At 38.6% G+C, this 23,480-nt stretch overlaps 1 protein-coding gene across 2 annotated transcripts in view; it reads left to right on the top strand.

The window, feature by feature from the left end:
• Positions 1 to 23,480, top strand: part of gpr158a (G protein-coupled receptor 158a) — a 58,995-nt gene that overhangs the window by 28,153 nt on the left and 7,362 nt on the right. For both annotated transcript variants that reach the window (XM_017406306.3, XM_017406307.3), the window contains exons 3-8: positions 1,948 to 2,050; positions 4,544 to 4,767; positions 7,048 to 7,116; positions 19,354 to 19,463; positions 20,850 to 21,088; positions 22,313 to 22,451. In XM_017406306.3, coding sequence (XP_017261795.1) covers positions 1,948 to 2,050; positions 4,544 to 4,767; positions 7,048 to 7,116; positions 19,354 to 19,463; positions 20,850 to 21,088; positions 22,313 to 22,451 — 884 coding nt within the window. The remainder of the gene's footprint in view (positions 1 to 1,947; positions 2,051 to 4,543; positions 4,768 to 7,047; positions 7,117 to 19,353; positions 19,464 to 20,849; positions 21,089 to 22,312; positions 22,452 to 23,480) is intronic.

Raw genomic sequence — 23,480 nt, forward strand, 5'->3', positions numbered from 1 at the left:
ACGCTAGATTTTACCGATGCCCACTAAATGTCTCACGCTCAGTGAAAGCGACACAGACACATACTTAACTCTGATACTGATTTTAACTTATCCATTGTCATCAACTGTTGATATTTTGAAGGTCAAGGCTAATTTCTTATCCTAATCACAAGTTTTAAAAGATATATTTTTACACAAAAATGGAAAATCTAAACAAAAGTACAGAATAAACACCAGCTAAATTTAGAGTTATAAGGTAAACATGCAAAATATTTGTACTTTTTTTGGTCTTCCTCTTTGTAATGGTGATGGTATTTAGTTAATTAGCCAAGTTATTAACCTTTGTAGCAGCAAATTGTGTATTTGAATGGTAGACATGCCATTTTTTGTAGATTGCTGTAAACATTTATTATGACCCGACACCAAGAGGCAGTGGTCGATATGCATTTCTTCAAGCAATGCTTGGCCTTTAATTTTCAAACAGTGATAAGTGTTGCACCTTATCTATACATTAACCATCTGTTTTTCACTGCCTGAAGCATTTCCAAACGGGCAATGTTTCAAAGTTCAGAGAAATATCTGTCATGCAACACAGACTGGCAGCTTGCAGCAACAAGGAGGGGCGGAGGGGCGCTACATACAACCAGAGAAAACCCCAGACTCCTTCCAGCATCTGACTAAACAGGAATTAAACTACAGGAATGATATAATGAAAGAATGTAGTGGTTTTGACATGGTGAGTGTTTAAAACCTTGGTATATCTTGACATTGGAAACCAGTCCATGCCTCCTCCCTAGTCAATTGACCTCCTTCAGGCAGGTAATGCATCCACTGAAAGACCGCTTCGAGGAGAAGCAACGGCTCTGATTCATGCAGGTTTCACCTCACAACTCAAAGCACTTCAAACATGGCACCACATAATTAACCAGACTAACCAGACCAGTGGACTAATGGAGCCTCGATGGGTCAGAAAATTGTGAACATCGATATATATTTTAGCTAGACCTGACAGTGAGTAAAGTCTACAGTTACTAGCAGTGGAATAAAGACATAGTAAGATATACATAACTATGGCAAACAAGCCCTTTTCAGCAGATTAATGGTGTGACTAAAAGGACTTTTTATGTTCTTAGTGGGGTTTATTTGATAAACCCGTCTATTTATAAGTGGTCCAATAATTACTTTGTTTTGACTCTTGGCTGGCCTCTTAAGGCTCCGGCTGAGAGTCCTACACCCTCAGACTAAAGAAACATCCAGAACTCACCGAGGACCTCCACTGACTGTCAGTAATAGGAGCATCTTAAGGCGTGCAGAGTCCTGTCTGCCGAGGAGAGCAGCTGCTTCATTTAGTCAGGTCACAGACACTTCACCGCGTGTCAAGTGCCAGCTAAAGTACCGACGCTATTCTGATTCCTGCGTTGTTTCTTGGGAATTAGAACCTATTAACATCTCTGTTCAGAAAAAAACAAAAACAAAACAAAACGAAACAAGTGAAAATCAGTCTGGTGTGAAATTTAAAGCAGCAGGTTTGTGTAAATGATCCAGATGTGTTCAAATACAATTAGTGATTGTTTTTTATTCAGGGTGTGTTTTTAACTAAGTTACTATTCTGGAAACTTTGCAAACAGCAGAAAAAGTTGATCCGATCTGCCCTCCTGGCACACCATGTGTTCTTCCCAGCAGCCTGCAGCCAATTTCCTATCAGACTCCAAATCAAATGAAGGACCTCACTAATTTAATCCTGAAAAGTAAAAAGGTGGAGTTGGAAAAAAAAAAAAATGGCAAGGAATCTCACAGCTTCGATAACCAGACTCCTGTCTCAGAGTGAGCTCGCGGACTCTCAGCCGCTGACACATTTCAATTTATTTACAAACAGTTTTAAGCACAACACCGTTTTTCTTTTAAATGTAAAAATGGTTTTACTTTAAATTAAATTAAGTGCTTCTGCCTGTGTTCTTCTGTTCACAGTGTCTGCCACTCCGGGGTCATGGGTTTGTCTTGGGCAAGTACCAGTGCAGCTGCAAAAAAGGCTTCTACCATCCCAGCAGAGTAGCTGTCAATGGCTTCACACGTAAGTCACTGCAAATCAGACTATTTGTGTTTTTAAAGCGTGAGCAAGAAACTGCTTATTACTCAACTGTACAGTAGTAAATTACATTAGTGGATTGCTATATAGGTTTGCTTAACAGGTTCTATTAAATTAAAGCTGGTCATAAATTCAAACCCAAGTTGTTTTAAAGTTTATAATCATCAACAGAGAGCAGACTTTCATTTGCTTATTGGTCCTCTTAAATCCCTTCCTTCTGGTTCCTGCGGGGAAGGCGAAATCTTTCAGCATGCTTCATCAGCAGTAAACGCATTTTCTACATGCACACGTGCATTTCCTGTTCTGACTCACTGTGAAATGGGTCCTCTGGTGTTCGGCAAAGCAGTTTTTACAAAAAAAGTAAGAAGAAATACAGCCGTGGAGTAAAGCTCAGTTTGATTCTTCATTAGATCTGTACTTTCTAATGAGCTTTTTTGTAGGAACCACATCTGTCTGGAAATGGAAGTAGGCTCCTTTAGAGGCTAATCTAGTTTGAGATGTAAATACCGTTTTAATGATAGTTGTTTTCTGCCTGTTATTTAATCTGCTGTGAGCTAATTGGAAAAAAAGGGGGCTTCTGCAAATACATATCCCTGCCCTGATTTATATTCTGTAACCGTGCTTTTATTTTAATCCCACGTTTTAACTGTTTTCCTCTACAGTTCGCTTAGATTTTGCACCACACAGCTGCGCTCCTTGCTCACTCTGGGTTTCCTGTTTCGCACACAAGCAAAAGCTCAGCAGCTCCTCTCGGAAAGAGCCGAATATCTGTGTTTGTTCATCTGCGCAAGTCTGCTTAAGTGCGTGTGTTTTTCAGAGCACAGTAGAGAGGTGAAGGAAGCCTGTTAGTGAGGCTTAACGCTGCAGCGTGGCCCACCATGGGGCCAGTAACAGGCCTGGTAATCCACACGGGAACATCCTTGACACTCCTTTGCAACGGAAACAAGTGCAGCTCAAATTTCTTTTGTCACTAAGCAATGTTCCGCCACAGATCTTCCCCCTAAAGTGAAGAGAAAAGTTGCTTCAGCTGAGATTTCCTCTGACTTCCACTCAGATATCAACACGACAATAAGAATGAGCTAAACGTGTCTCATTGCTGTAGAGATAAGTAGTCCTTTTGAAGGGATCAATGATGTGCAGAGTCGTAGTTTTTAAAAAATAGGCCAGTTCTTTTAAAGACAAAATCCCTGTAAATCTCAAAGACAATGGCTTCTTTCAATAATGGCACCATAAAAGTCCAAAATCTGTTATCTATCCAGCCATATGGGCATCTCTCGAGGGATTTCTTTACAAATCAGTAAACAGTGTTGTTGCTTTGATTTGTCCTGACTTTTTCGGGGTTTTAACTCAGTTTATTCTTGTACATTTGATTGTTTAATCTGAGCAATTCAAGCATATTTCCACATGCTTGCTGTCCAAGTTCTCACTATTTCGGCACTAAAAGAACTCACTTTTGAGGCCATTATCGGCTGGTGTCTTAGTGGTAATTCTTGACTCGTTTCATGTTCATCTCCTGGACATTTTGCGTAGCTTTTAAGGGGATAAACTCCCAGAATAAAAATCTGGCAGGCCTCGGTGTGGTGGTTTTTTTTTATAAGGCGGCTGCAGTCATCACACCGTGTACACGAGGAGCAGCGTGTTGACTTTTCATGTTTGCACATATAGATTTGTTTCACCTGGGTTGACACAACGTCAATGACTCCTTTTAAGGTCAAAAAAGGTTGACCACATGTTTACCACCCAGGATTCTTTACTCAACTAAAGCAAGAGAACTGCACATCTATCAATGAACCGTTTTATTAACCAAAAACAAAAAAAGTTAGTTTGCTAAAAACTGTAAAATCATTTCCTGTCAATTATTACCAGCTGCAAAACAACACAATAATGTTGTTTGATAATGTTTTTGCCTGTCTGTAGGCTTGTATGTCTGCCTCTTAGCAAAATATTATATGAACCACCAGACAGATTTTAATATAACTCTTAAAAAGTAATCGTTGGTTGTACGTTTACTACCGATTAACCTTTGGAGTCAATCTGATTCGAGGCTAATTGACTTTAGCGAGCACAAAAGTGAGAATATTTAAATCAATTTTATAGATATTGAGCTAAAATTCGGAGCAGAAGAAGCTGAGAGTCATTCAAAACACATACTCTGAGGTTGAGATCTCCCGATATTGTATGAGATCATGCATAAAGTTAGCTTAATGTTTGATCAAAACAATTCCAACATCATTTTCAACATAATAAAGTTTAAAACTCTTTACTTTAATACTGTGCTGGACATAACAAGTGAAACACCCCCAGTAAACTCTCAATCACTTCAGGTTTAACAAAAGCAAAACCAAAGAGTGCCAACAAACCTAAAAACAGGAACAAAGCCATGATATACAGTTGATCATAGACCAACAAAACATTAGGACTATGAGGTGTTTCATTCTCTAAAATGTTAAATCTCCTTCCATTGTCCCTCTTCAACAGAAACTGTGAGGAAGGGCAAAGCTGCAGGCGCTGGTCCCACAGATGAGGGGTCTTCCATGGACTGCATGCCCTGTGAGAAGAACTGTGCTTTCTGTAAGGACGACACGCCCTGCGTGGTGTTAGAGGAAGGCATTCTTCGCTTGGTTGTGCTCTCCGTCCAGTGCCTCTGCATGCTGATCGTCTTCATCAGCATGGTGCTCATATACCACTTTCGCAGGAATAAGGTAGGGATTTTTAGGTATTATTATATTGGGTGGTTTTTTTTAATGCTTCATGAGTCTGAAATGACATAGGCCTAACATACTGGTGTGTTTTTTGTTTTATTTTGTTTTGTTTTTCCTATATATCTCTCTATATACTAAATTTAAAATCTTATGAATATTTTTTCTATTTTTTTAAATTTTCCTATTTCTTTCTCATAGTAATTTTAAATGAAAAATGTAACATTTTTCTGAATGTGTATGTATATTTATTCCTTTGCCATGTTCTCTCTGCATTAATTCCCCCTTCTATTTTAAATAAAACATATTTATTTATTCATTTTTTGACAGCTTTCTACATTGACATATACTGCAGGAATAAAAGACAAAACCTTAAAATTTTATAATTTTATGAGATTTATTTTTATAAATTATTCATTCATTCTTACATTTCTTACATTTTTTACATTTCTTTGACTTATTTGTGATTATGATAGTTTCAGTCCTCCATAAATCAGATAACTCTGCTCTCTGTTGTGGTGGTCATAATAAAACTAATAATAGACCAAATTAGCACCTTGGAGGCTGACTAGAGTGACCTATTAGGACAAAAAACAAACAATTACATGTGTACTCAGATTTGTGCAATAAATTTCCTATTTGTCATTTGAGATAGGGTATTAAATTCATATTTATTTAATGCATATTTATTGGGAAAGATGGCTGACTAATTTAATAACATGAATACTCCCTATTATATGAATTTCAAAGTGTTTATATATAAATATTAGATTTCTTTGGGTGATTTAGGGTGAAACAACAGAAAGTACCATAAATGAAGCACAGACACTGAACAGTGAGGAGTCACTGGATCGTGTGGATCATCTATCGTCACGTCAGCAAAACCTTTCTGCTGAGTCACAGAACAGCTGAGCTCAATTAAAATAAAGACTTGATGCAACAGACAGCTTACCTAAACAAACAGATGAGGAGAGGAGGAAAGTTTGATGAGTCGCAGAGCTTTTAATCCACAATAATCCAAGCAAATGTTTATTTTAGGAGTTCGTTGCGGGTGTCCGCAACATCTTAAAACCTGTTAATTATTACACAGAACACAAATTAATTTTAATATTTGTGCTAAACAAGATAAACATCTGCATCTGCTGAAGAGAAATAGAGCTTGTCCTTTTTCTTTTTTTTTTAAATAGGTAGCACAGCTGCATTCTGCTTCCCGAAAGCCCCCTGAATCATCGAGTCAATTAGAGGACACAACTTTGCAAAAATATTTTCCACAAGAGAGAAACAGAGAGGATCGATAAAAGAAGCCTTAAAAAAAGGAGCTTTAACTACTTTGTTCTTTTGGATGCAAAAAAGTAAAGAAAGATCCTCCCTCTTTATTTAAATTAAAAACAGGACAGAAATTAGTTTTTTTTTTTTTTTTTAACTTCTTACCAGAAAATGTTGGGGCATTGTAAAGATAGACTGACAAATTATTTAAATTATTTTAAAACATTTTGCTGTTAGATTTGTTATGTTTTCAAAAATAGTTGGGAGAATGTCGTGTGTTACCAACTCTTCTTTAAACATTATATGCTTTTATAAAAACAGCTGCAACTGTACTTATAAAGGTTACAGCTAAGGGTAGAAAAGGTCATTTAAAGGAATATGTAAATATATAAATTTAGCAGAAATAAAACATGTTAAGTGCTGAAACAGGGAAACATTATTAAACTAAACCTACAACAAGATGCTTTTGGGATAAGAAGAGATAAAAATAAATTCATATTTAATATTCATTCCTGCTAACTATACTGTTTGATGTATGCTTAGATGTTAATTCTTGCCAGTCTTGTCCGAATGTTTCTTTGACATGTTTTAAAGTCTCACCTTTAAATCAAATTTGATCTGATTTTACCCAAATACCAAAACTAACCCACTTCCTGCTGGTACCACAGCCCTGAAGCTTTGTAGCATCAAGCTTAGATATAAATTAATATGACAACATGAAGACTATTTATGAGCTGTTGGACATTTTACGTCAATTATTTAAAAAAATATTAGTTACTGCTTTTCTTAATTTCGTAAAACACCTAAACTGGGTAGTAAGGGATGTGTTTGGCTGTTTCTGAAGAAAAAAGTTGGATAAAATTGGGAAAAGAGGGCAGAAGTAAAACGAAATAATTTGTGTGGACGGTTTGCCAGCGTTGGGTAACATCTTGTCTTGCAAGCAGCCAAGAGCTGACACATTTTATTAGCTGAAGGTGAGAAGTTTATTAAATGGGGCTTTTTTTTGTTTGTTTTTAGAGCATCAGAGCATCGGGTCTCGTCCTGCTGGAGGCCATTCTGTGTGGAGCTCTGCTTCTCTACTTTCCGGTAAGACATCAATGTGCTCCATGCTGCTGACAACTAAAAACAAACATTTTTGCTTTGAAAGAAGGTTTGAAATCAGTTTGAATTTGTATCCCTCTTCAGACAGTGTGAGGCTTTCAGCCTTTAAAACCAGGTTAATCTGTTTTCTGTTGGTTTGTGCTCATTTTACAAAAACCTAAATCGTACATTTGGCTACTACGCCTTGACTGATCGAGCTTTGTCAGAACATCCAGGGTTAATTTGCTACACAAGAAAGTGTCAGGTTCAAGTTATTCTGCTAAATACACTGCTCTCTTTAAAAGCCACGAGGCTGACAACAGATTAACCTTTTCACCTTGGTTTAACCTCTACAGTTGGATAGATTCTGCATTACATTTCATGCTTATTATGGCAGGAATATTATCACAATCCTGCTGGAAGTGCTATAGCTAGCTGCTGCTGCTATAACTACGCAATACAAAACTGAAGATGGTGAAAAGGTTTATGAAACTAAGTGGGGATAGCTGTCATGACTTGGCTCAAAAACTGGGAGACGCAGGTTTGAAGGCACAAAAAGTGTGTTTTTATTTAACGAAATAAGCAAAATAAAGGAAACCATAAGGTGTGGTAGTCAGTAATAAATCAGTAGTGGAGGTTATCATGTAAGGATGTGTAAATAATGTGCTGATGCTTGGGATATTCGGGCAAAATCAAGAGAAGAGCTCCAGCCAAATGAAGGAAGGTGGAGCTTTCATAGGGGAGACACACCTGGCCCAGGTGTCTCAGAGCAGCCAGATCCGCTGCTTCAGCAGAGAAACACAGGGTGTTGAATTCAAGCAGATTCACGCGAAGACAGTACTGAGGTTGATGCTGTTGTCAGACTTTGTTGCTTGTTAGTTTCTAAGCTTCAAAGAGTTATCTACAGCAAGTAAGACATTAATTGTTCATGACCTTACCACAAAACTCTATCTAAAAAGATCTGAACTATTCCTTTACTCACTTTGTTACTTCAAAATAAGAGCCAAGGTGACCCTCACAAGCTAGGGAGTAACACCAGAAAGTCAGCCTAAATAATAATTCAGGTGTTTTATTTTGTGACGTTTAAACTCCTCGAGGTAACCTCTTCCATTCAAGATTCATATTATTTTTTTAATTAACAAACCTTCGCCGAAGAGTTTCAACCACACACAATTACTAAGCTCTAAATGCTGACACTTTTATTGATAATCAGCTGTGGGTCATTTTTCAGTCCAAAACGTCGGCTTTTTCAGTGTTTTGGAATACATAAAAACCAAAGTAATGCAAAACATTTAGGTTTTGGACACTGATGATCCAAAGCAAGCATGTAAATCCATCCTTTTATTCCATTTGTTTTTACAGAACTTGTCGGCTTTTATTTACGCTGCTGACTAATTGACAGACTGAATGTGATTGATCAAAAATAACAATCACAGTTGTGTTCATGTTCATTTTGTTATGTTAAATGAGCTTAAAATGTAAAACTTGAAAGGGGGGAAAACTACAGGCACCAAAAAGATCTACATTCTGGACATTAATGGTGAAAGTATTGCTTCGTACCCGATATATGTCTTTATTTGAAATTCAATTTAAATAAAATAACGACTTAAATTTTTCTGCCCAATTGTTTAACTGACAGTATCAATTGTTGCTGTAAGCCTTATGCCAGATTAAGGCTTTATAACCTCAAAGTAAGTTATAATGAAGTATAAAACAATAGAACTATGTAACATAAGTGAAAATCTACTCATGTGAATCAGTGACATTTTTGCTCACTTCTTTTGCACTTATCAGATGACTAAACTCTGCTTAAAACCCACAAACACATTGATTTACCTTGACCCACCGTTATGTCTTCCTCTTCGGCGCTTGGGGAGCCGGATGATTGCAGCTGAGTTGCAATCATGCGGAGCCATATGCTTTGTGAAGCAACACAAAGTAAACGTAATTAAAGGCAGCTGATTTAGAGCTGCATGGCTAATCAATGCAATTTGCTGCGACAAGGTCCTAGAAAGTAATAATGTTTGAAACGTGCAGAATGAAAGTGAGCCTGGGAGCCAGGTTATTGCTCAGTGGATGAATGAACAGCAGATCCAGCTGGTGTAGTGGTGGCAGCGAATGTTAAAAATAGAAAGCTTGGAGGAGGTTGTGTTTGACTTTGAGCTGAGGAATAAAAGGGATTCAGTTTGATCTGTTACGCTGAAGTGGACTGATCTTGTTTTGAGAGTATAATGTCTTTGCCCGATTGCGTTAAAAAAATAACAAAAAAACAAACAAAAAAAACGAGATCATGCATGGCGTTGTGCTGCACACCAGACTGCTCTCCACCCTGATGCATTTGCATGTCTCCCCTGTGAATCCCACACAAGCTGAGGCTGGGAAGGTGAAACGCTGCACTCCCAGTCTAAAAATAGAATCTGAAATATTCCTCTATTTGTTGCTGCTGCTTCTATTTTAAATCTGTTATTAAGCGGCGGGACACACACCTCATCCTGTTCACATGGCATTTCACTTTGGAGAGTGTTTGTCCCTCCTCGTTTCTGAGAGAGCTGCCCCGTTCGGACGTCCAGGACTTGTTTTCTACACAGACAGAAGAGTTACTTCAGCAAAAAAAAAACGAATCCAAAAATGCCCACATGCGTATGTTTCCTGTATTTGGAACATGCAGCTACTGTAGACTGTCTGTCTGTATTTAATGCACAGCAGGAGAGGAAGACAAAAGGAAGAAATTGCACACCCTAGGAGGTTATTGTTGGGATTGAGTAGCTTTGTTGTTTTGCATAATAGAAGGTTATTTTTTTAAGAGAATGTGGTGCAGATGTAGCAAGAAAAGATGGAGGTTGGTGCAAAGTAGTCTGTGATCTGATGTTAATGAAGAGCTGAAATTTTAATCCAAATCATTGGACTCCGTGGCTCTGAAACGGTTTTATAAGGAGACACATGACCTAATGTTTGCAGACCAATGATGGCTTTTGGCAAAGTCGTTCATAAACCAACATATACACCTATTACTTAACTGAAGAATCACTGTATTCCACCGTTTATCTGATTGCTCCTGATATTAATTCACATTTTACTAGGTATATTTTCGGCTTGCTAACAGACATACAGTCGACACAAGATGCCACGGGTTACGTTAAAAGTCTTCAGCTCTCACAAATGCACTTTTAAAAACAATCCACACTAAAGATAATAATAATAATAATAATAACAATAATAAATCCAATTTATACCGCACTTTTCATTAACAAAAATCTCAAAGTGCTACACAGTGCAATTAAAATCAAAGATAAAAAATCAGAGATAAAAACAACATCATAAAAAAACATGTAGAAGCAGAATAGGCTTGCTTAAATAAAAAAGTCTTCAAGCCTCTTTTAAAATCAATCAATGGTTGGGGAGCTCTCAAATAATCTGGGAGAGAGAGATGAACAAAGATGAACAAAAATTCTTGAATTTCAATTAGTCAGTAAAGTGTTTGAGTAGTTTAGTGGAGCAAAAATTACAATGTTGTATTTCTACAGCTTATCAGCTCTGTTCTTAAAAGCTGAGTAACCAAAAATGTTTTGTAATTTTCAAACAAGCTTTTAGATATTTCTCCAGCAACCCTTACAAAATATTTTTTTCTTTGGTAAGCTGAATCAAGGAGCCACCTTAGTCCCATTTAGGGACTTTGTGTGTGGCAGGCAGGGCTTCACAGCACGTCGGGGGGCTAATGAGAAACAGTACAACCAGAAGATAATGTATCCAGATCTGACAGGCCTTGAAATAGTCTGCCAACGGTTTTTTCTGTCTTCCATCCAGGCTGCTCAGACACTTACAGTCTGACTTCAGTAGATCTGAGAGTTTTATGCATTTTCATCGTTTCATTCATCCTCCACTTCCCCTTCTGTGTCCACAAAACCTCCTAAAACACAGACTGGCTGAACTGAAGGTGCGTCGCTGCAGCTGAAGGGTTATTTCAACTTGAACGATGGAAAGAATAACAGATTGGCGAAAAAGGGAAGACGGTGACACCACATGTAGGCTGGCTGCTCCGTCTGATGTGTCTTTTTGGCACAATGGAGAGATCTCTCAGGATCTAACTGGTGATGAGGAGGGAAGGGAATTGTGGGAGGCGGGTGTGACTTGGCTCCGGTTTTGTGCAGAGGCCAAGCTGGATGTAATTTACACTCAGCCCACCTCAGGGAACAACAGGAGAAGAAACCATTACCTCCCTCCAGAAAGCTGCCCTTCCCATGTGGCAGGGAGTGTCAGTTTTCATATAAAAACGGATCCATTGCTATTACAACACCCCACTACTGGCATCCCCTCCCTTTCGCTCACACTGGAGGTGTTTAGAAAAAATAAAAAAAGAACAAGAGACATGAAATGAGTGGGAGATGATGACCACATAACGTTGGGCAAGGGCAGAATGAATGGCTGTGACTTCTTCATGTCAAAACATTAAAAGTATGAGATCTTTGTTGTGACAGAATGATTCCTGGGGCCCCAGCATCTCATTCCTCTCTCAGATGGAGACAGACACAATAAGTGGCTGAGAGTCATTCCCCCACTTCTTTTAGCTGGTAGCAGTTTTCAAAGAAACTGTGAAGACAAAAGGCAGAAATTCTGCACCGTCTTTTCTTATTAGCTGCTACTGACTAATACATTTAGTTGGGTTTTTTTAATGTAAACGGTGACACGCTGCTGCTTCGTGCACAGATGACTCACATACGATGCTTTAGTTTGGCATTTTCATTTCAATAAGTACTTTTTTGTGAGTTAATCTTCTGCCTGCCTGCTGCAGTGCGCTGATAATAATTTAAACTGTAAATTTCAGTTTCTGCTATGACTGAATGTGGTTTACAAAGAATCCAGTAAATCTGTGACTCAGTCCAGAGTCTCCATCTTTTTTGCTGACGTTCTCGAGTAGGAAGTTTTCACCCAGGCTGACTTCCGAGCAACTGGACATGTTCATGAACCCACCGTCAGGAGAACTCTGACCAGCAGGAGTGTGTGGAAGAGTTGTAAGAAAGTGTGCTAAAAGTAAAGCTGCTGCCCTTCTGCAGCTTATTAAAGAAAAAAGAAAGTTAGAGAGTAGTTCCTGTTAGACAGAGAAGCCCAAAAGATTGCATTTTCAAATATTTAGAGAAGAAAAAATGTAAAATTGAGAAAAAATAGTATGGGAATGATGGCTCCATCTGGAATGAACTGGTATATAATTTGATTAGAACTGCAGTGAACTTCAAATCAAAACATCAAAACATCTCATCAGGAACTGAATGTATTCAAATATTGAAGCCACAAAACAAAACAGTAGTCAGTACCTTACCTGCAGCAGACAGCAGTCAGAGCAATCTCGATTTGGAGAAGCAGAGAGAAATACTCATGGAGGAGTCAATCGAACAGCTGATCAGATTAGTGCCCAATTTGAGAGCAAATGTAAGCCATCTAAAACATCTCTGCTTAAATGTTCATGTTGGTGTATGTACTTCCTGTATCCTGCTGTTGGTTGGTGATCTTTAGTTTCCCTAGCTTAAACTTCAAGCTACGAACAGTAAAAATGAGTGATTACAAAAGCAAATTCTTCTTCTGAGGACATATTTTACAAAGAAACAAGGCTCTGGCTGATAGTTGACTCCTTAATGACAAAATTCCCTTGAATCTCCAAACTCAGGTCACTTTGACTGCTGTCTACCTCAGGTAAGATGCTGGCTACTTATCACATACAACCCTGCTTATAAGAGAAAGATATCCATTTATTTTTATGGAATGAATGAAATCAATGATAATGTGTTTTCATGACTTTTAAGATCCTTCTAGTTCTTTATTTTCTTTGTGGACCTAAGCTAGCTCCAGTGAAGGTCACTCACTTTCTGTAAGGTCTCAGTTTGCTCAAAACCTAAGGGACTGCACCATTTGACCAACCAAACGCAAGGCAGAAACAAGATAAATTCTGCGAGTGGGAGTAATGTCATGTATATGAGAAAACGGAGAAAAGAAGCCGTCAAGACAGGAAAAGCAGTGGCTGAACAAGATCCGCTGTATATTCACATTTGTTTAAACAACTCATCTCATCACATTTTCAAGCCAGCGGTGAACTTTGCAAACTTTGCAAACTTTGCAAAGTCTCAGATTTCAGGATACAGGTTCCGTCATGTAAAAAAAAAAGAAATACATAAAAGGATACAACACTATTTTTTTTAAAATTGACACTACACCCAATTTAAGGAGCACATGTTCTGAAACATTTGGCATCTTTATTTAAGTTTAAGCACCTTACTATTTGACGTAGCAGATATTGATTTATTACGATCAAATATCAAATGTGTTATAGTAGCTAGTGGTAGTTAGGTTCCTTGAAAGGGAGTTCTGCGAAAAGGTCAAGAGCAGAAGCCATTAACTCCTGAAGCCGGTCAGGATTAAACTCTTTGTCTCCAAATTGACTCTGAAAGAGCTATCTAAAACAGGTAAGATACTGATCGTTCATAACCTTTTCACAGGAGCCCACTTCAAAAGGACTGGATTATCCCTTCAAATAATTGTGTGCTAATTGGAAAAGACATAAAATTTGTTTCTTTCTTATCAGATCATTTCTCCATGAGTTGACATCAACCCTGAGCCATGTTACTGCAGAAGAGAGTAACATTTGAACCAGAGCTTGTTTTTTTCTATAATTTTACATTCTTTGTAACAAAGGATGAGGTCATGATATTTAAGTAGCTGCTATTTACGTCACTATCGCAACTATTACAAAGCCCCCCTCCTAATTAGGTACATGTTCCTTTTTACTGTGCAGCTCTAATTGTTCACGTATCTTTTCCTTCCAGGCTTTGAAAAATGATCTTAAGTTTTGTCTTAACGCTGAGGAGTAGGAAATGAGGTTGCATCAAAGCAAAAAGTTTGTTGTGAAGCTAACAAAGTTTGAAATTATGCGTAACAATGGACCCCGCGACTGCACAAACAACAGTAACCAGTTCCTCTCTCTGGGAAGCTGCTTGTTGCACCACAGCTGGGCGACTTGCGTCACTATCAACAGGGACAATTTCTGGTGGCTAACCGAGCCGCAGAAACTGTGCGCGAGCCAGCTGGTGGGTGCTGAACAGAGCGATGATTAGAAAGGAAAGCTAACCATAAATTAAAGGGCTGAGTGTTGATTGAGTGAGTGCTGGTGGGTGAAGCTTTCGCTTGTCCCGTCATGTCTCTTTTTCTCAACACCTCGTTCGCAATTCAAAATAATTCTCTGTATTGTGATAATTTAAACCCTGTGAGTTTCAGCACAATACCTGGTGTCATTCTCAGTGTTTTCCTGTTTAATCACCGATACTAAAAAAAGCTTTTGGGTGCTTCTTTATTCCGCGTGGATGAGAACATTTTGAACCACTTTAGAATAAAATGTCTTGAAACTAGTTTGTGACTGAGGGTAAAAGCTCAACTTACTACAGGAATCCCACCCCGTTTTTAGTTTTGATTGAACGATAAAGGATTTATTCATTTGTATTCATTTATTCATTTCATATGCAAAATTCTTATGGAAAAAAAGATGCAGCAACTGCTTTTGCTCAGGAAGAATAGGAGAATGTTCCTGCATGTTGTTGAAAATTAAAAAATAAATAAATAATAAAAACATTTACCCTAGATCTTTTTTTTTCCATTTGGACTTCTGTTGAGTCACATGGCCTCGTTCAAATATTAATTACTTTAACACATTCAGCTGTAATTAGTCCTTTCATGCTTAAAGGAAAAGTCATGTGATGCCATGATTGCGTGTGTGGGAGTGGGCGGGACTTAAAGCTTCACATCCATAGTGAGCATACTCTGGTTCCAAAAACTACATGTCGGCTTCTGTTAAGATGGATTTTTTTTTGCTTCAATTTCTAAACAACAAGAAAAAGGAGTGAAAGAAGCATCTAAATTTAATTTACACTCTATGTATCAAGCTGACAAGCTGTTGGCTCCATCTACATTTGCATTTTAGTCATTATATGTTTGTATTCTGTTATTTACATAACAGTACAAAGCATAAAAAGTGGCTCCGGCATGTCAGACAGGAATGTTATATAGGTTTTGCTCGAATAGCAATGTTAATCTGATGGTAGTGTAAAGATCTCAAAAATAGTGCTTTCATGAACTGCTATGAAATTTTTAAGGGATTGGAGTTGTTTTAAGACAAACTTGGCCTCGCTCAGAGTATCCGTCAGCTCATTAGGCTGGTCAGAATTAAACTGAGGTCATTCAGAAAGCTATCTGCAACAGGTAAGACATTAATTGTTCATAACCTTTCCACAGAACTCCACTTTAAAAGATATAAACTTTCTCTTTCAGACAGTTAAGGGAAAGGTTTGTCCTGGGCAGAAGGTCAGTTATAAATTATTTTGTATTCATAAAAACACTGAGCCCAAGCTTCCTGAGTTACCAGAGGGATGTAGAAGATTGCTTCCTTCAGCATTTCTCCAAAATGTGAACTTTTCCAACTAGTAAAAAGTTTTAACTCTATCAAAATTGTGCATATGGTGCACTTTGCTTGGCTTTGCACATATTAAGGTGTTTTTTTTTGTGCAGCATGCAGTGGGTTAGGTAAGGTAAGAGCCTGGGGACCATGCAGATCAGCTGATCAAACTGAATTATCCCAGCTGTTGGGTTGTCTTCACCTGCCTGGATCCAAAATAAAGCAATGCAGGTCTTCTAAACATGCCCAACAATTGATCCATTCATTTTAAAGTCTGCACAGACCAACAAACTTTAACTGCTGGAAAGTTTGACGCAGCATTTAGCTGTAGCTGAGACAAATCGGGTGTTAGTTAAAATTGGTTGATAATTGTCTTCTCGGTATTGATGTCCCTTCGTTCAATGCACAGAGCCCAGATCTTCTCTTGCATATAGAGACACCGCTCAGTCACTTTGCTTTCCGTCAGTGCTGAACTCTCGATTCTCAGCACTTAGCATTGATTATTAATGGAAGGCTTGAAAAGTGAAGGAGAGCAGAAACTGATCTCACTCTTTATGCTCGCTGGCATTAAGAGAAACCTGTCTGCGGCTCAGATGGTTCCCTGCTGATGGAAAGCGCCGCACCAGAACAACCTGTGTCATACATTTCTAAGCAGTGCTGGGAGCTCTCTGGGTGACGGTGAGGTTTAAGGACAATGACCGGGCTTGTTTTTACTCTAAAATATAGACATTAGTCAGAGAATCAATGACACCTTGCTGTATCGGCTGTAACAAAAGAGTTGATCGTTGTCTGTTACAGCGAGGACAGCAACTAGAATTTAAAAATTTACATAAACCACACATCAGGTTGCTGCAGTAAGTCGGGTTTCTAAAGCCTGAAACTAAATGTTTAATTTCAGTCAGGTTAAGGGTTTTTAACCCCATGTCACAGTGAATCTTCGAGTTAAATGCTGACGTCATCATGATGACATTTAGGGTTTATAAAACAACGAGCCTCTGGGTACAGACATGTGACTTGAAACTAATGTGTCCCACAGAGAGCCAGCAAGGCTAAAGAGACATAAAACTGAGCTCAGGTCATAAAGAAATAATCTGTATTTGTGCCTTACAGAGGTTTTCCATCACTTTTTAAACATTTAGTCTCAGATGTTATGTATCTTAATTACCTATTTGTTCATTTTTTTGTCATTTTAGTCACATTTTGTTCATTTAGCATCAAGATTTCTGTGTTTTATTGCTGGTCTTTTTGTATCTCAAAAAATTACTAATTTGTCTCCACCTTTGGATTCCATTCGTCTCGAGTAACCCCAACGCCAAAGTTTTCCATTGGCGGTTTGACTTGTCAATCAGTTATCGACGAAACAAAGCAGTTTCTGGGACAGTTTATGTATATAACCAGAAGCTGATCCTGGAGGGAGGAACTGTGCTGATGACACCTCCCTCTCATCCCAAACAACACCATGCAGCCGCCACGTGATCCAGATCCTGGCGTTTTTTTACTTCCTGTACCCTCTTCTGTCCCTGTGGACCCAAACGTGCGTCAGCCAGTTGCTAGGTACCTGTCAGGCCTGATTACTTTTCATCAACTCTTGAGCTCTTTATGTTGATAAAACAGTAGTTGAACATTATTTGCCTTTAATCTGGTAGGCATATGAGATTCAGTCCCCAATATTGATGCAAAAGGTAACCTGAAATACAGTAAAACACCTGCTTTGTGTGGAAGATGAGCAGCTCTGTTTTTATTATTTGCTATGTGCTATAGTCCCTGTAAAAAGCTGAGTCAAGCTGCTTTGTTTGAGTCAGAAGTTTGTGTTCGGGCGGCCTGCAGATGAGGATCTGGGCTTCCGTTCCTCCCCCGGGTCCTCCGCGTCCCTTAACTGACTCAAACGTAGCGAGCACTAATATCCACACGCCTGCGTCTTCACCACCGCCTGAGGGAACGTATTAATGCCTCAGCTAATCCGATTACCATTAACAATCCCACAGGGGAAATCACTGCACATCTGCAGCGAACAGATAATTATGTCGCCTCAGATGTTTGTTTCTGTCTTTGTTTGTTTCTGGCTCTTTTTATGTCACTGGAAGACCATCAGTGCTCTGTGGCAGTGAGCTCAAACATGGGTTGATGCCCTCTTCTCTGTCTCAAGGGCAGGCTGTCTGTGATGTTAGCAGGCGCAGAGATTTTTTTTTTCTTTCTGAGCTCTGCCAAAAATGGTTTCAAAATGTCACAGCTCGTTTTAACTTCTATGACTAATACAGACCATGATTTTTTATATTTATTTTAGGATACCATGGGTGAATTGTTCTTTAAAATTACTTTGTAAAATAGGTTCCCATACCACTGATTTTGTTTCTATTTGTGATAATAGCAGAGCTGGTTGTAATATTAGGAGTTAATATTTATCACTTCCTGCTGAAGAGGAAAAAATGAGCAATAATGTCTTTTCCCGTGTGTGTGTGTGTGTGTGTGTGAGTGTGTATCTGTCTGTTAGCAAATTAACTCTTAAACCACTGGATGGATTTTAATAAAAGCGTCAGAATGAAAACTATAAAGGGACATCTACAGCTGATTAACCTTTTGAAAAAGCTTTGTATTTCCCTTTGGTCTACCTGTTCTAATATAGTTCAATGTGAACAAAAGTTAAAGGGATAGTTCAAATTATGAACAATTGGTATCTTACCTGTTGTAGATGGATCATTGACTGACCTCAGTTTGATGAGCTAATGGCTAGTCTGAGTAGAGCCAGCACCAAGTTGCACTGCTGCCATTAAAAAACAACTTGATCTTCAACTTTAGAGCCGTTCATACAAACTTTATCTCATAAATACTTATGTTTGTATTAATTTTTACATTGCATTGTTATTTACATAGAATGCAGAAACCAGAATAATAATTGAAAAATTAGGTTTGTTGGACAAAGACTGACAGTGAGGGATTTAAAAGAGGAATAATTTATGTTGAGTCTCATTTTAAAACTCCTGGCTGACAAATAGCTGCCATTTTTTTCCCTCGGTTTCAAAGAATTTGAAAATTTAAACAGCTGGGGGTAGATTTATTCTCCTACTGCCGTCAGGTTTCTGTACGACAAAATACATCAATGTGGTGCTCAGTTCTTAAATAATTCACTCAGAGGTACTTAGACAAGCTAATATTTCATTGGGTTTTACATCGGTGTAACATTAATTTTGTTGACCTCTGATTTCTGTAGCATCCAGACAGGTAGCTTGATGTATGTCTAAACATCACCAGAGCATTCATAAGAACCCTATTTTAGAGTGTACATTTTAGGCATTAAAACTTGCCATAGTAAAAAAAAAGTAGGTGGTGGGCAGTTTTTGTAGTGATGCATCTCTTAACGTGGAAAATTCAGGATGAAAAGAAGCGCCGCTCAGACTGTCGAACCATATTGGTTAGAGAGGAACAACAATGTATATTCTTGCATTAAAAGCTACAACAGCTGCTCATTTAGCAATTGATGCATGACAGCAGAGCAAACTCCCATCTGCTGATGAAGTTGTTTTAAGTTGAATGCTCTTGATTTTTTTTAACTCAAGAATACAAGTTGATACTTAATCTTACACTCTTATAGATGAGATTCATATTAAATGTATATAAAGCGTATACAATGTGGAAAACCACGCAACCAACAAGTCAGTGAGCAGTGCCACACTACGAGCTAAATTAGAACAGATAAAACAAACACTTAAATAAGATTACTTCACTCTTTATGGAGCCATCTGCTGAGAGCACAATGTCTTGTCTCATGTTTCTTTTTGCTGCCTTTATTTGATTCTTTTTCTATCCTTTTTCAGGTTGGGATTCTCTTCTTCCAGCCGAGTGTTTTCCGCTGCATTTTGCTTCGTTGGGTTCGACTGCTTGGCTTCGCCACTGTCTACGGGACCCTAACTCTTAAACTGTACAGGTATTACACATATGTCCATGTTGAAGCACATACTGGATGACATTTACCTTTTTAAGGGAAGTTACACAGAGTGAACGCCTCATGTCATGGGGTGAGCTGGATTAAAACTGAAATTTTGCGTATGTGGTCCTTTTTGACGGGTGAATCTGCCCAAAGCTGAGATACTGATCAAGATGTGGCTGAGTAAAGCCTTAGAAGTGGATGTTAACTTATTGCACAGATCAATTTTTGATGGGGAGGAGCTCATTAGTGGGGAGCGCTGTGGAAATTTCATCAATCTGCGTGAAGGGCAAGGCCTAAGAATAGCAACAACTGGTCATGTGTTTGAGAAGAAATTAATACTCATTACACCACATTTTTTCTCTTACGCCGATCCGTACTGTCAAAAACCTAGTATTTTTTTAATAACCTTTGTTAAGTGGCTTTTTGTTTGTTAAGCCACTTAACTCTAAACTATGAATCATTCAGGCAAAAAATGGCTCCTAAACTTGAATGATGAACCAATCTTTGGTTTTAAATAGGATCTATAAACCACCAGTCAACCATCTTTGTAAACCAAAATATTATTCAATCAGATCTGAGGCCATCTGTTCGACATATTAGGCTTGGATCAAATTAGATCATCCAATGCTGCAATGTTACAAAAAAGAAACAAAACAAAACAACAAATTTGCGACAGCAAAGGTGAACAGGAAAAGAATCAAGGTGTTAAAATGACCCAATATGCAAAACATTTCCTGATTTTAAATACTGCTTCGTGTCCCCAAAAAAGCTGTACAGAAGCTTCTTGATAAATGATTGTAGCTTGGCCCCACAAGCTACAGTCATTGCTTTTTTTCACCTGGGGATTGTGCATTTTATTTTGTTTTTTTAATATCCTAAAGCCTCAAAGATTACAATTGAAAGAAGGTGAACTTACTTTTATTATGGCTATATGTGTTTTGATGAGGAACCAAAGATCTGTAGGATTACTACCGAACACATCTACGCCAATATTTGCACCGAGTTGTTATTTATCTCATCGCCAGAGTTCAGAAAAAACAGGAGTTCAGGTTATTTTGCTCTGTTTTCTCTCTTTTGTGGACAAGGAACTGATGTTTCAATATTAGACTATGATATTAGAAAGACAAACCTTAATCTTACTAAAAACTGCATTTTCTGAGGTAATGTCTTAGGTTTACTGAGCAGAGAGAACAGCAAAACCACTCTTATTCATCGTGAAGAAAGCTTTAATAGATTAGAGGGTTAAAAAGTCACAAGGTTTTATTTTACTATCTGGATATAATGACACCAGAGTAGAAGTTCAGAAAGTGTAAAAACTTTTAACAAGACAGAACAAAGTTTTCTTTTTTGTTTCATTTTCAAACCAAGCTTCTTTCTTTACAGGGTGCTGAAGGTATTCCTGTCCCGTACGGCTCAGAGGATCCCCTATATGACCAGCTGGCGAGTGTTACGCCTACTGGCCATCATCCTGCTCATCGTCTGCTGGTTCCTGGTGGCTTGGACATCTGCCGTCTGTCAGAACCTGGACAGGAAGTTGGCTCTCATCGATGTGGGCTACACGCCCGACGACCGTCAGTTCAGCATGTGTCTCCTGGATCGCTGGGACTACATGATGGCTGTCGGTGAGCCCTGAGTCTGCCCTCTGTACACCCAGGGGGCTGTGAATAGATTTAAAAACATCTCGCTCTGTGTCTGTGTGTTTACTGTGGGAAAACATGGGGTGTTTGATGGATTCCTGGCATAAATTCAGGAAGTAATTTGTTTGGCATCACAGCACTGTTCGTGGAGAAAAGTGTAAGAGCACCATCCATGTAGGCTTGGACATTAATCCTCCACAGGGATGCAACTTTTTGGGATTCTTTCTGGGAGAAAAGGGCAGCAGAGGAAAGCAGACGAAAAAGCAACAATGCTCAGGGGGGGGAACAGCATCTTTCACTGCTTTCTGCTTTACGCCTGCCAGCTCATGCGTTATGAGAAAGAAAAAGTACTTTTTGACATCCAAGCAAACAGATGGACCCCAAGCAGAGCCACCGTGCTGTGCGACTGTATACTGAGGATGCAGTCTCATTCTGTACATTAGGAAGTAAAAATAAGCTTATGCAAGTCAGCTCTGTCTCTATACGAAAACAAGTCATCATTTAGATACACAGGGATGCAATACATTTCTTCGATTTTGAAAAATACACCTGCTTCACTTCACAGTCAGAGCCCTCCTCCCAGTGTGGTCTCTTTACTGCTCAGAAACAACTATAAATTAAGCAGGCTTCTAGCAAATAGCCATTACCTGTGAGGCACGGCAAAACTGTGATTTCAGCACTAATAAGATGCAAAATTAATTAAAAACAATAACACACTGGTTTTATTCATAGTTTATAATCTTGCTGACCAATCAGAAACTGTTAAGAAAAATGTTAAAGTTTTCTGTGAAACATGTAATGTGACCACCCTCCCCATTTTTCAGTTTTTAATTCATGTTAGATTGTGCTAAAAGATTATATTTCCCTGTTTTCAGATAAATTATTTAACTTTAGACACAAAAAATAAATGCTTATAGCTGATATTTTCCGAAGCACATGGTTCTAGTAGGTTACAGCAGGTTGTTTACCTCTGTTGAGCTTCGATACCTTAGAAACATTACCTGGAGCTGCCACAGAGGTGCATAGGGACTCATTTATTGTTATGAGAATACAACCGCAGCTGTTACATACAGCATGTTTGTGTTGAAAAGTGCTAGACCTCCAGTAATGGCCTGAGTGCACTGAACTGTGAAACTGGCTGGTTGATTGGTGCACCTTTTTGGTTTGTATGTTGATGTTTACCACGTTTTTCTTCCTTTCCCTTTGCAGCCGAGTTCCTCTTCCTTCTGTGGTCAGTGTACCTCTGTTACGCTGTCAGAACCGTGCCGTCGGCTTTCCATGAACCTCGATACATGGCCATCGCTGTTCACAATGAGCTGGTCCTGTCAGCCATATTTCACGTGATCAGGTAATCCCACCTACTCCCAATCATTTGCCTTCCGCAGAGGATTGATATGAATTTAAAGACCTCTCAAACCCAAGGATTGGTTTATTCAAACAAGTTTAGGGCAATGTAGCCTCAAATGTGTTTCACAATACCTCAAGAAAATTTGCAATAACATTTTTTTTTTTACAACTACGAATCATGCAATCTATGATTACAAGTTTGTTTTGTTTCCACATTGAGCAGCAAATATGGTATTTTGGAGGCATGCCTTCTTGCAGCCAAACCACTTCCATATATATTATATTGTACTCTGTCAAAATACATGCAGAGTTGTCACAGACGTCACAAACCCTTCTCAGTTTATTTTCCACAAGTTCTAGAGCACTGGAGCTGTATTTTGACACCTGCACAAGAACTCTCCTGATGACAGAAACATTTGAGGGTACAGAGCTGAATGTCCAGTTCTAAAGACCACACCAATGATAGATAATAATCACTAAAAAGGAGGTGGCCAGCAAATGTGATGAGCCTGCCGAAAATGCAGTTTTTCAACCTGTGTACATAAAAATAGAGGATGATTTTCACAGAATCCTGTGAGAATCCAAATGAAACTTTGCCTTTATTTTTACAAGTGGTGTGCCGGACAGCATTTCACTCTTGGCACTGAAACAACCCCATTATGTTTGTATCAGCCAAGCAGTTGAGCTGCTGCTTCTCCTGTAGCTTTGCTTAGTTTTTTGCAGTTTTTACTATTTTTGGACATTGGGCTCCATGTGATTACTTTACCAACTTTTAATGGCCCTCTTCGGCCTTGTTGTGAGGCTCTTCTCTGTTGACAAGACCGCTGACAAATGAGATATCTGTGTGGTGCGGCGAGTCAACTGGCTGCCATCTGGGGCCACAGTCCACACTGTAGCTTGTTAAAATCCTCCATTTGTGTTGCTCTTAGCTTAATCCCACAGTAACCAGTCAAACTTTTGGTGTAGGTTTGTGATGGTCATCAAATTTTAGTCAGCAGCGAATCATACAATCGTACAAAATCGTACAATC

Source organism: Kryptolebias marmoratus, linkage group LG21 (assembly GCF_001649575.2).
Source record: "Kryptolebias marmoratus isolate JLee-2015 linkage group LG21, ASM164957v2, whole genome shotgun sequence".
Taxonomy (NCBI): Eukaryota; Metazoa; Chordata; class Actinopteri; order Cyprinodontiformes; family Rivulidae; genus Kryptolebias; species Kryptolebias marmoratus.